General features: G+C 42.2%; 1 protein-coding gene across 1 annotated transcript in view; it reads right to left on the bottom strand.

Annotated features, from left to right (window-relative positions):
• LOC124545228 (vacuolar protein sorting-associated protein 33A) overlaps positions 1 to 15,541 on the bottom strand; it is a 109,305-nt gene that overhangs the window by 31,112 nt on the left and 62,652 nt on the right. Inside the window, exons 7-8 of the mRNA XM_047124099.1 lie at positions 3,075 to 3,235; positions 2,740 to 2,894 (exon numbers count right to left, since the gene is read on the bottom strand). Coding sequence (XP_046980055.1) covers positions 2,740 to 2,894; positions 3,075 to 3,235 — 316 coding nt within the window. The remainder of the gene's footprint in view (positions 1 to 2,739; positions 2,895 to 3,074; positions 3,236 to 15,541) is intronic.

Below are 15,541 nucleotides of genomic sequence, written 5' to 3'. Positions count from 1 at the left end.
CTTATCCTCTGAGTGGTCAACAAAAAACAGAGGCTTCATTTCCAGAAAGGAGTACCCATGGGTTCTGCTGCGCACTAAGTAATGTGGCGAATATGGATCTTGTCTCCATGAAGCCCTACGTTCCTTCCAAGGTGTTGGTAGGGAGGAAAACGATTTAAGGTCATACTTGGTAGCATGGAAATCAACCTTTCCTTTCTTAGAGACTGCAGGGGCCATTTGATCCCCAGCAAAAGATGACTTAGTCCACTTCATTGCAGGTCATCCGCCCTGATGCCACCCACTCCGATCAGGGGCTCTCACCACAGGTGCCACGCAGCCACAGCAAAGGCCACCTGGCGTGATGGCCATTGCTGGGAGTCTTGATGTCCCAGGAAGACAGGCATCTACTCTTTGGCATATGTGGGGAGTTTACAGCTCAGGCAACAGCAGTCCAATTCCTGTATTGTCAGGGGGCTACCACCAAATGGGTACACGATGTCCCCACCACAACGGACTAGCTACAATGCTGGATATTGGGTGCAGAGAAATCCAATACTGTGATACGGGGCAAAAGAGGACAGAAGACAACAGAACAAGATGACGTACCAGAGAAAGTGTCCTTGCCCAAACAGTTGAATTGCAGGTAGAGATGCAAACCCATGACGAGAAGAGGTTCAGGAGATCTAATCTAAGAGCACTATGGATAACTGGTGCACCACGTAAGGCATCCTTCCCCATATAGCCTCCACTTAGGTAGAATTTGGCAGGTCAAACCAGAAAATGGGACCTGAACTTATAGGGCCGAAAAGTGAGAGACTCCTTTTAGTTGCCTCTTATGACAGGCAGGAATACCTCAGGCCTATTCTAACCCCTGGACCCGCAGGGGGAGACTGTTGTAAAAGCTTCGTGTGGACCTGTAGGCTAGTATTGATTCTGATGTGCTTCCACCGATTGATGGAACTAAACTCAGATCAATTTAATAATCCTATAGATTTATATTGCTGCATTGTAGCATTTGAACACAATATCATTATCACCCACATGCGAAAAAAGCTCGCTTTAAGCAACAACGAAAATTTGAAAATAGTTAAAAGTTTCACAGGAAAACTAAGTAACTGCCAACTTTGTAATAATGACTGGACTCAGAATGAAACATTGCATTGCTGTTTTTCTAACACCATCTGACTGATTGATTCAAACGACTTGCATGGATGTTACTACTAACAAATTACAAATCTAATGGAAATAAAACTCTCCCCTAATTATTCTCTGTTAGCACTGTAATTACACTGAATTTGCCGGCTATCATCAACTCGTTTCAGATCCAGCCTACTTCGTCGGTCTGAGATATGGTTCCATGCTACACTAAAATTTCTTTTGCGAGCCACGTTCCAGGGTGGAACACAAAATACTCTTTACACTAAAATAGCTGGCTTTGGAAAGAGACTACTGTTACACTTACAACGCTCAAACGAATCGTCGTCCTCACCACCATCCCATTTGGGTTAAATACAGGTTAATCTCATAGGTGAACTGTGTATCCTGTAGCCCACAGCAATTACAGTGCACACGCACTGGCAGTAACTCACAGGGCTTCCAGTTGCCTGAATTCACGCAGCTACATGTCAACAATCCAAACATAAACTTAACAATGATGGAAGAGTTCACACGTGACTGGCCACCAGATCCCATCCCACAGAGATTTATATCGGAATCATAGGACCTGCTTGTTGCATGCAATGGGCAATGAAAAATTCATAACTGTAATTTGTAAACAAAGGTCATTATGGGAACAAAGTGATGGAAACAGTCACTGTCATAACCATCATTGCATGGGTGGTGGTTTTCACAAAAATGAACCTAACTAGTAATTGTGTTTGATTACATTACCCTTTCCAGGGTGGTCATTAACAGGACTATGTTGAAAGTGATTTTAATTACACAGCAGCACATTGAAGACTCTGTATACCGTGCAGTGCTATCATACATTATCTGCAGAATGTGGAAGGTTGATACCATAAAGCATTAATCGCAACACTTAAACCTAATCCCACACTTATCTTGATTATTACTTAGTTGTTCTGTTCTTTTGTACATCACATTTACTTATTTCTTCCTCATTTCCTGCTCTCTACACCTTTGCCTAATTGCCATAAAGATAGAAGTCCATTCTGTCAGCTACTAAACGTACAGCAGTCTGATGGTTATGCCTGAAATGTTTCAGCTCAAGTTGTATGCCTCATGTTGTATAAAGTCATGTGACAGTTTGGTAGGATAACTTGCTTAAAATGTGCACGCAGGCTTAAATGGGAAGGTTGGGCCACTTGATCATGGGGTGTTTGAACCTAGGGTGAAACGACGTCGGAGGCAGTTGATTTCCTTGTCCAAGGTAACTACATTGAGATCTTATGAACTACATGCACCAAGCATGCACAAACATAAATGTCAAATGAAAAGAACACCCCCCCCCCCCCCCCCCCGCCACACACACACACACACACACACACACACACACACACACACACACACACACACTATACGCTTTTTTATTTAGTGTTATTTGATATTTGAACATTAATCATTTGTGTTCAAGTACGTCTGATGAAGAACCCCCCCCCCCCCAACCCACACACACACACACACACACACACACACACACACACACACACACACACAGAGAGAGAGAGAGAGAGAGAGAGAGAGAGAGAGAAAGAGAGAGAGAGATCTTCGCTTATCTTATGGTTGGTCTGCTGAATTTACCTTAATAAGAGGCTCCTGTTGAGCAATACAATCCTCTATATAGGGATGAACTTTATCTGTATCAATGCCATTCATGAATTCCTGTTCTGTTTGCAAGCATTCCAGGAAACTATCTGAATCTGTTACTTCTTTTATGAGCTCTGCTATAGTTGTATCTGGAATAACCACATGTTTTTTACATATAACATAGCTGAACTAATTATGATGCTTATTTATAATTCAATACTGTCAGTAAGCAATGTTTAAGAAACTGATGATAAAATTATAGTAGTTTTTTTCTATTTTACATCATGTTTGCAGTACTCTTTCATGATTTGCTTTTAAAGAGTACTCACGATTAGCAAGTGAAGTCTTGGAAGCCAACATATGTGGCAGTCTGGCTACAAAGCGCTTCATTTCTTGCACAGAACGGTCACTTTGGCACTCTTCCAATTGAGATGAAATTTGTTTGGCTCTACGACTTAGTGCTGGACCCACAGCATTGAAATTTTTATCCCTGGAATACATACAGAATTGTGATTCTTCAATCTCTCCACACATATTTTATAATGAAATAAATCTTGGGTGAACAGCCTCATATGAGTGCGCATAGGACACAATATTTCGGCAATTGACCACATTGCCATCATCAGGTGCCCTGATATACTGACTGGTGGTGGGCCAGTGCCATGTGTATATAGGACAATACCCCTCCCGCTCCACCATCAGGCCCTTTCTATGAGTCACAGTGCGGTTTGCACCCAGCACGCAGTCCAGGTACCGCATCCGTTCTCCCGCCGTCTGGGCGCTGCATCCTAGGTTTTCTCGTTCAGGAGGGTCTGCTGGCACCGCTCTCGTTATTCTTCTCTCCTCCCCCGAAGTCGGTACACTCTGGGAAATATCCATTTTTCTTCTTAATCCGGGTGATCGGGGGTTCCAATGCCTTGCTAAGGATGTAACCGCTGTAATGATTTAGTTTGGCTCCCTTACTCTGATCGCTATGGCTTCTTTGATTACACAGTCCCAGTATTTGGAAGTCTGTGTCAGGACTTTGGTTGGTCATAATCCATGCTGTGGAGTTCCGACAGGCAACGCTCAGTGAATGCCGACTTACTGGGCTGTTGCAGTCTAGTGTGCCGTTGATGTTCTCGGCATCGGTCCTCAATGGTATGAATGGTCTGCCCTATGTATACACTACCGCATTGGCAAGGTATCTGATAAACCCCTGATTTACATAGACCAAGGTTGTCCTTGACACTACCAAGAAGGCTCTTGGTGTTGCTTGGAGGACGGAAGATGGTTTTCACTTGGTGTTTACGTAAAATGCATCCAATTTTTCTGGATAAGGCCCCACAAAACGGAATAATAGCCAAGGCCACCTCCTCCTGAGGTTCATCCTCAGTTTCCGCCGGTGGTGCAGGTGTGGGATGTAGAGCCTTCCGAGTCCTCCCTTCCTTGTAACCGTTCCTCCGAAACACGGTCTTCAGATGGTCCAATTCTTGTTGGAGATTGTCCCTGTCGGAGATGGTGTGAGCTCTGTGTACAAGAGTTTTGAGCACGCCATTCTTTTGTGCCCGGTGGTGGCAGCTATCCGCATGTAGGTACAAATCGGTGTGCGTCTTCTTCCTATACACACTGTGGCCCAAAGTGGCATCAGCTCGTCTTCTAATCAAAACATCTAGGAAAGGGAGCATCCCATTCGTTTCAATCTCCACGGTGAACTTAATATTCTCGGTTTTGGAGTTGAGATGGGTGAGGAAGTCTGCCAGTTTCTCTCTTCCATGTGCCAGATAACGAAGGTATCATCCACATATCTAAAGAAACAGGCGGGCTTTAGATGTGCTGATTCTAGAGCTTCCTCCTCAAAATGTTCCCTGTACATATTTGCGACAACGGGTGAGAGTGAACTCCCCATGGCTACTCCTTCTGTCTGCTCATAGTATTCACCGTCAAATAAGAAGTAAGTTGATGTCACAACATGTCTGAAAAGGTTGGTGGTGTCTTCGTCAAATTTCTGGCTGATGAGTTCCAAGGATTCTTGTAACGGAACTTTAGTGAATAGAGATACCACGTCGAAGCTCAGCAGTATGTCAGATTCCTTAAGTGCAAGGTTGTTGATGCATCCCAGGAAATCCACAGAGTTACGGATATGGTGTGTACATCCCCCAATGGAAGGGCTACGCAGTTGTTTGAGGTGCTTGGCAAGAAGGTATGCTGGGGCACCACTATTGCTGATAATGGGACGTAACGGAATTGATTCCTTGTGCACTTTCGGCAGTCCGTAAAGTATAGGAGGAACAGCAGCCCTCGGGCGTAGCTTGTTAGCAATCTCGTCAGGGAAGCTGGAATCCTTGAGAAGTGCCAGAGTCTTCCTCTCGACTCTTTTGGTAGGATCGGTGTCCATCTTGCGGTAGGCGCTGTCACCAAGTAAGTCCCACATCTTCTCAGCATAATCCTGTTGGGATAGGATCACTGTTGTGTTGCCCTTGTCTGCAGGTAATATTACTATGTCTGGATCTTCTCTTAGCTCCTGTATGGCGGCCCTCTCCCTGTAGGAGATGTTCGTTTTCATCAGCTTTGTTTTGGTTAGAGCTCTGCAGGTTTCGCGACGAACTTCTTCAGCAGCTTCAGGTGGAAGTCAAGCAGCTGTTTGTTCTACTGTGCTAATGATGTCAGCAATGGGTACATCTTTAGGAGTCGGAGCGAAATTGAATTTTTTCTTAAGAACAGAAACAGCGTCATCATCCAGTTCCTTGTTAGTGAGATTGATGATGGTCTTTCCGCTGCCATCAGAAGGTTGTTTCTCCGATATACGTTCAAACTTTGATGTCTGTCGTTCAGCTGACTTCCTCTGGGTTGAGACCACTGACGCCCACGTGACACCATCAACTGAATCCCACGTCCAGGGGTTGAACCGGTTGGCCAGTTGTAGATGTAACTGTAGGAGTTCTTTGTTGGTAGTGTCCAAGCGACACCGCGTGAAGCGAACTCTCTTTCGTACCATAGCTAGGCTGGCGTGTTTCTTGATTCTTCTTGCCGCCGCTAAGTTGATGTGATGCTTGACCTTAGCAAAATTTGGTACTACAAGTTCTTCTTGGCACTTCATAAAAAAACAAAAGAACTCAGCAGACGACATCTCCGACTACGCAGCTTGTCGATCCCTTTCATGCTGCGATACATCTCCTCCCCGTAGAGGTATGTGATGTGATTCTTCAAATTCTCCAGGCATATTTTATGACAAAATAAATCTCGGGTGAACAGCCTGGTATGAGGGTGCATATGCCACAATATTTTGGCAATTGACCACGATGCCATCATCAGGTGCGCAGATGAACTGACTGGCGGTGCACCGGCGCCATGTATATATAGGACAAACAGCTGCTCGAATTCCACCTGAAGCTGCTGAAGAAGTTCGACGCGAAACCTGCAGAGCTCTAACCAAAACAAAGCTGATGAAAGCGAACATCTCCTACAGGGAGAGGGCCGCCATACGGAAGCTAAGAGAAGATTCAGACATAGTAATATTACCTGTAGACAAGGGCAACACAACAGTGATCCTATCCTGACAGGATTATGCTGAGAAGATGCGGGACCTAAATGGTGACAGCGCATACCGCAAGATGGACACCGATTCTCCCAAAAGGGTCAAGAGGAAGACTCTGGCACTTCTCAAGGATTCCAGCTTCCCTGACGAGATTGCTAACAAGCTACACCCGAGGGCTGCTGTTCCTCCTATACTTTACGGACTGCTGAAGGTGCACAAGGAATCAATTCTGTTACGTCCCATTATCGGCAATATTGGTGCCCCAACATACCTTCTCACCAACCACCTCAAACAACTGCTTAGACCTTCATTGGGAGATGTACACACCATATCCGTAACTCTGTGGATTTCCTGGGATGCATCAACAACCTTGTACTTAAGGAATCTGACATGCTGGTGAGCTTCGACGTGGTATCTCTATTGACTAAAGTTCTGTTACAAGAATCCTTGGAACTCATTAGCCAGAAATTTGACAAAGAGACCACCAACCTTTTCAGACATGTTGTGACATCAACTTACTTCTTATTTGACGGTGAATACTACAAGCAGACAGAAGGAGTAGCCATGGAGAGTGTACTCCCACCCGTTGTCGCAAATATGTACAGGGAACATTTTGAGGAGGAAGCTCTAGAATCAGCACATCTAAAGCCCGCCTGTTTCTTTAGATATGTGGATGATACCTTCGTTATCTGGCACATGGAAGAGAGAAACTGGCAGACTTCCTCACCCATCTCAACTCCAAAACCGAGAATATTAAGTTCACCATGGAGATTGAAACGAATGGGATGCTCCCTTTCCTAGATGTTTTGATTAGAAGTCGAGCTGATGGCACTTTGGGCCACAGCATGTATAGGAAGAAGACGCACACCGATTTGTACCTACATCCTGATAGCTGCCACCACCCGGCACAAAAGAATGGCGTGCTCAAAACTCTTGTACACAGAGCTCACACCGTCTCCGACAGGGACAATCTCCAACAAGATTTGGACCATCTGAAGACCGTGTTTCGGAGGAACGGTTACAAGGAAGGGTGGATTCGGGAGGCTCTACATCCCACACCTGCACCACCGGCGGAAACTGAGGATGAACCTCAGGAGGAGGCGGCCTTGGCTGTTATTCCGTTTTGTGGGGCCTTATCCAGAAAAATTGGATACATTTTACGTAAACCCCAAGTGAATACCATCTTCCGTCCTCCGAGCCAAACCGAGAGCCTTCTTGGTAGTGTCAAGGACAACCTTGGTCTATGTAAATTAGGGGCTTATCAGATACCTTGCCAATGCGGTAGTGTATACATAGGGCAGACCATTCGTACCATTGAGGTCCGATGCCGAGAACACCAACGGCACACTAGACTGCAACAGCCCAGTAAGTCTGCAACCACTGAGCATTGCCTGTCGGAGCTCCACAACATGGATTATGACCAAACCAAAGTCCTGACACAGACTTCCAAATACTGGGACTGTGTAATCAAAGAAGCCATAGAGATCAGAGTAAGGGAGCCACAACTAAATCATGACAGCGGTTACAGCCTTAGCAAGGCATGGGAACCTGCGATCACCCAGATTAAGAAGAAAACGGATATTTCCCAGAGTGTACCGACTTCAGGTGAGGAGGGAAGAATAACAAGATCAGTGCCGGCAGACCCACCTGAATGAAAAGAACTAGGACGCAGCGCCCAGACGGTGGGAGAACGGACGCTGTATCTGGACCACGCGAGGGGTGCGGACCGCACCGACTCATAGGAATCGCCTGACGGGGGAGTGGGAGGGGGATGGTCCTTTACTTACATGGCACTCGCCCACCGCCGGTCTGTACATCAGCGCACCTGATGATATCAACGTGATGGATTGCCGAAATATTGTGTCCTATGCACACTCATACCAGGCCGTTCACCCGAGATTTATTTCGTCATATACAGTATTATCGTACAGTTGACGGCACTAGGTCATACTTATTTTAACATTTCAGTTGTGATGGACAGCATGGTGTACAGATTAATACCTTTGATTACTAACCCAAAGGCGATACCAGCCGCTGCTTATTAGATTCTGCTCTGGTAACTATAGACTACTGGTATAAAGAACTATCCTCATTCTGCCAACGGCCTTGCCAAAAGAGGGACCATGGACAAAGTCATTGCACCCCCTAGAGCTTGGGTTGGGAAACTACTACTGAACACACAACAATCAGCGATTATCAAAGGCATCAGGATGCAAAAATCAATGGGAACTACAGCATTAAAGACAAAAAAATGCACCCACAGGACATGCAGTATTCCAAAATAAGATCATGGTGACCACTTATTTGCAAATGTTTCCAAGGCAAACCCTATCCCCCACTCAGATCTATGGGTAGGGACTGTGAGGGGTTATCAGGAGAATAAAAAAAGAATAAATTTAGTAATGAAGCAAGGAATATTCCCAAAATGTTTAAAGATGAGTAAAGTTGTGCCAGTATTCAAAGGAGGGGATAAAGGAGACCCCAGAAACTATAGGTCCATAATGATCACACCTGTTCTGTCTAAAATAGTAGATGCAGTGATTAAAGATAGATTTATAAACTAATAGAGAAGCATAACATCTTAAATGGGGCACAACATTGATTTAGAAAGGGAACATCCACCAAGACTGCTGTGACAAAATGTATCACACATATCAGTGAGGCATTGGATCAGTAAAAGAAAGTATCTAATGCTAATGTCTATTTAGACCTTTCAAAAGCTTTTGACTGTGTCTGTCATAAAACTCTTCTACAGAAACTGGACTGCTATGGCATAAGAGTGAAAGCTGCTGATATAAAAACCTTAGTTGAAAACAGACAACAGTGTGTTGAAATAAAACATAAATCTGGGAATACAGAGAGAAATGTCTACCCTGATTATCTGCAGGTAAAATATGGAGTAGCTAATGTTTCAGTACTAGGACCTCTGCTCTTTACCTTATATATAAATGATATGCCCACTGCTGGAAATGAAAAGTGATCATGTATGCCGATGACAACTTTCTTAGCATGTAGTGACTCAGTGAAGGAGTTGGGGAAAAGAGCCAGTGAGACTTGCAAATGGCAGAAAGGTATTTTACAGAAAATAACTTATTGACTAACAGGAAGAAAACTATGTGTACAAATTTTGAAACAAACAGAACCAACAGAGCAGAGAAATTTAGACGAACTAAAAAAAATTAGTCTTCAGTTCTTCCAAATATGTTATTTATTATTATTATTAGCAGTATTAAAAAAATAGATTGTAGACTATCATATATCAATGAGTAAAAATATTATCAGTAAACATTACTACAGATTTATTTCATGCATCAAATGACAAATTTCCAAGAAATTTGTTTATTTCTGTATAAATTTGCAACATAACATGTCAAAAATCATTGCAAAACTGATCAATGGACAAAATATAACTACAACTGTGCTAACATTCTACAAATAGGAGCAAGTAATGTTCAAAGCCTGAAAGTTCTAGTGAATGAGATGATGAAAAGAGGGATATGAGCAGGCCAATATAAACTTTGTTGGGATTAGTGAAGGTTGGGTTGGGTTCTTTGGGTAAGGAGACCAGACAGCGAGGTCATCGGTCTCATTGGATTAGGGAAGGATGGGGAAGGAAGTCGGCCGCGCCCTTTTAGAGGAACCATCCCGGCATTTGCCTGGAGTGATTTAGGGAAATCACAGAAAACCTAAATCAGAATGGCCAGATGCGGGATTGAACCGTCGTCCTCCCGAATGCGAGTCCAGTGTCTAATCACTGCGCCACCTCGCTCGGTATTAGTGAAGGTGAACTGGAAAGGAGACAGAGATATCTGGGTAGATGATTATAGGGTAATGACATCAGCATTAATGAATTAATAATATAATCAGTGTTGACACTGACCTGAATTGGAAAGTAGGAAACTGTCAGCAATGCAGTGACAAAATTGTACTGATGGTTTAAACTAATCGAACACCAAACACCATTGTACAGGTTTATACACCACATAACATGGTGATTAGGAGGAAATAAAGATAATATATGACAAAATAGAAGAATTGATAAAATATGTGAAATGGAGATGAAAGTTTAAAGTCCCACGCAAAGGGGGGAGAATGGCAGGTACAGTTTTTCAGAGAGCACTCTTCAGCATTAGCCCTTTACTTAGCTTGCATTTATCGTGAAACTTGCCAAGCACAAAATCTCAAGTGACTGGGAGGGAAAGGGGGGGGGGGGGGGGGGGGCGTGCAGCGGCAATGGATGATAGGTGACTTCAACATATAAGATGTGTGAAAGAATGGATCCATAAACTTACATACCAATATCCTGAACATCGGTTTGCAGCAGAATTCTTGAGTATATCCTAAGTTTGAATACAACAAATTGCCTTGCGTCAGAAAAGCATCTGTCCAAAAATTAGCAAGGATTTAGAAACCATCACTCATGCAAAAATCAAGTTGCCCTCTTCTCATGCAATATCCTGGGAACCATGGACAAAAAGTAACAAGTGGATTCAATATTTCCAGTGATAGGACCATTCTTGCTTTGTATATACATAAATGATCTGATGGATCTGTGACTGCTGATGAAGCTGTAGTGTATGGGAAAGTATTGTATTTGAATGACTATAGAAGAATACACGGTGACTCAGAATTTCTGTTTGGTTTGATGTTAGTTCTAAATTCAGAAAAATTTAAGTTAATGTAGGTGAGTGCAAAAAACAAACCTCTAATGTTCAAATACAATATTGGTGGTACGCTATTTGACACAGTCACAATGATTAAATATCTAGGCGTTATGTTGTTAAGAGATATGAAACTGACCAAGCATGTATAGTCGATAGTAGGGAAGGCAAACAGTAAACTTTGGTTTATTGAGAGAATTTGAGGAAAATGTAGCTCATCTATAAAGAAAATTGTATGTACAACACTATTGTGACCAATTCTTAAGTACTGCTTGAGTGTTTGGGATCCCAACCAGGTAGGATTAAATGAAGACATTGAAGCAATTCAGAGATGTGCTGCTTGATTTGTTACCAGCAAATTCAATCAACATGTGAATATTACAGAAAGACTTCATGAACTCACATGGGAATCCCTGGATGGAAAATGACATTATTCTCGAAACACTATCGGGAAAATTTAGAGATCAGCATTTGCAGCTGACTGCCGAATGATTCTACTACCACCAATGTACATTTCATATAAGTATTGCAAAGAAAGATAGGAGAAATTTGATCTCATATGGAGGCATATAGAAAGTCATTTTTGCTTCACTCTATTTGCAAGTGGAAACAGGAAAGGGGATGACCAGCAGTCGTAGCAAAGTACCCTCCATTATGCACTGTACGGTGGCTTGTAGAACATGTATGTATATTTAGATATAGATGTAAAACAACGAAAATAATCAATTATTTATAACATAAACAGATAGATAAAAAAAACTACCCATCAAGCGGTGGCAGGGGAACACACACACACACACACACACACACACGAGGATTTAACTATTACAAGCTTTTGGAGTCAGTGGCTCCTTTTTCTGGCAGAAGAGTTGAAGGGGAAGGAAGAGGGCGAAGGAAAACGACTAGAGAGGTTTAGGGAAAGGGGTACAGTTCAGAAAGTCACCCAGAATCCTGGGTCAGGAGAGACATACAGGACAGGAAGAGACGGAAAGACTGATTGTTCAAATCTCATATGATGCAGTCCACCAACAATCAGTCTTTTCTTCTCATACCGTCCAGTGTGTCTTCCCTGACCCGAGGTTCTGGGTGACTTTTCTGAACTGTGCTCCTTTTCCTAAACCTCTCAACTCTTTTTCCTTCACCCCTCTTTCTTCTCCTTCAACTTTTCCTCCAGAAGAAGGAGCCACTGGCTCCAATAGCTTGTAACAGTTAAATCATTGTGTGTGTGTGTGTGTGTGTGTGTGTGTGTGTGTGCGTGCGTGTGTGTGTAGGTTCTCCTGCCACTGCTTGGTGAGTAGATTTTTTATCTATCCGTAGATGTAGATAGATGAATGGCTACTGGAGAGTATTGCTTAGGGAAAAGAGAGGTGGAACAGAGATGTTTCTAGACTATAGCCATAAGTTTCTACTAGACATAGTGAATGTCCTCTTCCAGAATCACAATGAAAAAGGTGTACATTGGGGGGGGAGGGGGGGGGGGGGGGGGGGTAAGCATATGCAGGGAGATATCAGAGATATCAACTGAATTGCATCGTGGTTAGACAAGGATTCAGAAATCAATCATGAACTACAAAGCACACCCAAATGGAAACAAACTAGTAATTATGAACAGCAAATTGAAATAAAAGCACAGAGAATGGACTAGTAGATGAGGAGTAGAATATAATAAAGAAGGAAATAACTAAACACAAATGAAGAAGTCATCCTTGACTGTAAATACTCAAGCTTATTGATACAAGAAGAAAACATATGAATCTTAAGAATAAGGTACAAAGGAAGCAGCATATGTTGCTTAAAAATTAAATTAAGTGTTCTCCATGATAAATAAGAATGGACGAGAGGAACATTGTAAAGATACTGTGGAAGAAGATTTGACTATAGGAAAAATTCACACATGTAAAGGAAGATTAAAATAACTTCAAAGAAGTAAACTCTAAAGGTGTTAACCCACTAAGTGCACATGGAAAACATTTATGTAGAAGAGATGGATGACAAATGGTAGAAGCACATATCAAAGGCCTTTACAGTTGAGAGGGAGTACCACAAATTATGACAGATGAGCTGGAAGTTATGTGGCAGAAATAGGTGAGATAATAATGTGGTCAGAGTTTGACAGAACACTGAATGATTTGTGCATAAACAAGTCTGCAAGAATTTTTTATACCCATATAGCTCAGAAGTTACTGAGATCTGCAAGAGATGTAGCAACTACAGTTATTTGAATTAGAATGGTGGCTTACCATAATATTTCCATTAAGGCATTATCACCACATTAGTATCAACAGTATCTAAACAGGCGGGGTTGGACAAAAACACGGGTACACCATGAGAAATGAATACAAACAGTGTCCATGCAATGTCTCATTAAGTTGCAAGTGTTCTGTGTAGTTGTGGGTGCATTATGTCAGAGATAAGAGAATTTGAATATGGGCAAATTTTTGGTGCTCATATGTTGGGTGCTTCCGCCCAAGCTAACCAAAGTGGTTCTGTGTAGTTGTGGGTGCATTATGTCAGAGATAAGAGAATTTGAATATGGGCAAATTTTTGGTGCTCATAAGTTGGGTGCTTCCGCCCAAGCTAACCAAAGTGGTTGGTGCTTTAAAAGGCACCATATTGAAGATTTTACTGCATATTTGCAGGGCACAATAGAATTCTAAAATCGCTCATCAGTAATGCAAAAATCCAGATAGGAAAATATGATTCTGGAGTCATAAAACCTGGACTATGGAGCAACGAAAGGAATTGGTTTGATAAGTCTTGTTACTCATTGTTTTCAAGTTGCGTCCGAGTTTATGTCCCAAGAGGAAAGCATGGAAAGGGTTCAGCATTGATTTGGGAAGCCTTATTGTAGGATTCCAGAGGCCCCCTGGTTAATCTGAAAGGTCACACTACTGCCAAGGATTATGTGACCATTTTGGCTGATTAAGTCCATAGTACAATGTTCGTTCCCAAATGGGGGTGCTGTATTCCAAAATGATAGGGCCCCTATACATCAAAATAGAAATTGAAGCTGCATGAGGAAGTGTTAGAGCAAGACTCAGCTTAAGGAGTTGGCATGAAATGGTAATTGGATCCTTCTGTCGGCACCACACTCATCTCCTGATGTAACTGAAAACTTCAGAGAAAACCACAGTTCAGTTGTATGTAAGTTCCCTAATTGTACTGCAATCATTGGTGGAAACTTTAATCATCCAACTACCAATTGGTAAAATTACAGTTTCATTAGTGGTAGGTGTGACAAGCCATCCAGTGAAATATTACTAAATGCCTTCTCTGAAAACTAACTAGAACAGATAGTTCACAACCCCATTCATGATGGAAATATATTAGATCTAATGACAAAAAATATACCTTACCTCTTTGAGGATGTCCTACTGAAACTGGTATCAGTGACCATGAGGCAGTTGTGGCAACAATGATTAACAAAGGACATACAAGTAAAAAAATATATATGTTCATTAAACCAGATAAATAAGCAGAAGAGTCATATATCAATGAGGAACTTGAAACTTTCAGCACAGGACAGGAGCATGTAGAATAACAATGGCTCAAGTTTAACAGAATAGTTGACCTTGCACTGGATAGATACATACCCATTAGAACATTTCATAATGGGAGGGACACTCCATGGTACCCAGTTATTGTAAGGAAACTTCTAAAGAAACAGAGTACTGCAAAACAGATGTGAAACAAAGCAGAGGGCTAGAGATACAGAGATGCTTGCCTGTCAAGAGTGCAATGTGTGAAGCTTTCAATGACTGCTGTGACAGAATACTGTCAAATGACCTTTCACAAAACCCAAAGAAATACTGGTCATATGTAAAGGCTATTAGTGGCACCAAAGTTGGTGTCCAGTCACTCGCAAATGAGATAGGGACTGAAATTGAGGTTAACAAATCAAAAGATGAAATGCTTGAGTCTGTTTTCAAATGTTCCTTTACAAAGAAAAATCCAGGAGAACTGCCCCAATTAAATCCTTGTACCACTGAAAAGATGAGTGCAAATTCAATCCTCCTACCACTTAAAAGACGAGTGAAATAAGTGTTAGTGTCACTGGTGTTGAGAAACAACTGAAATCATTAAAACTGGACAAAGCTCCAGGGCCTGATGGAATCCCTATCAGATTCTATACTGAATTTGTGGCTGATTTAGCCCCTCTTTTAATTATAGTCTACTGTAGATTCCTCAAACAAACAAAAAAGTGCCTAGTAGTTGGAAAAAACACGTCACAGCCATCGACAAGAAGAGTAATAGAAGTGATCCACAAAACTACTGTCCAATATCCTTGATGTCAATTTGTTGTAGAATCTGTAAACACATTTTGGGCTCAAACATAATCCGGTACCTTGAACAGAATGACCTCCTCCATACCATCCATAATGGATTCTGGAAACATCGTCCATGCTAAACCCAACTCACACTTTTCTCACAGGACATACTTAAAGCTTTGTATCAAAGACAGTCACATACATGCAGTATTTCTTGATTTCCAAAAAACATTTGACTTAGTACCACACCTACGTTTATTGTCAGAAGTGTGATCAAGTGAAGTTTGTGACTGGATTGAAGCCTTTTAGGTAGGAAGGATGCATAAATTATCTTGAATGGAGAGTCATCA

This window comes from Schistocerca americana, chromosome 8, assembly GCF_021461395.2.
Source record: "Schistocerca americana isolate TAMUIC-IGC-003095 chromosome 8, iqSchAmer2.1, whole genome shotgun sequence".
Taxonomy (NCBI): Eukaryota; Metazoa; Arthropoda; class Insecta; order Orthoptera; family Acrididae; genus Schistocerca; species Schistocerca americana.
Note: the sequence above shows the minus strand (reverse complement) of the source record. Positions and strands in the feature narration are given on the sequence as shown.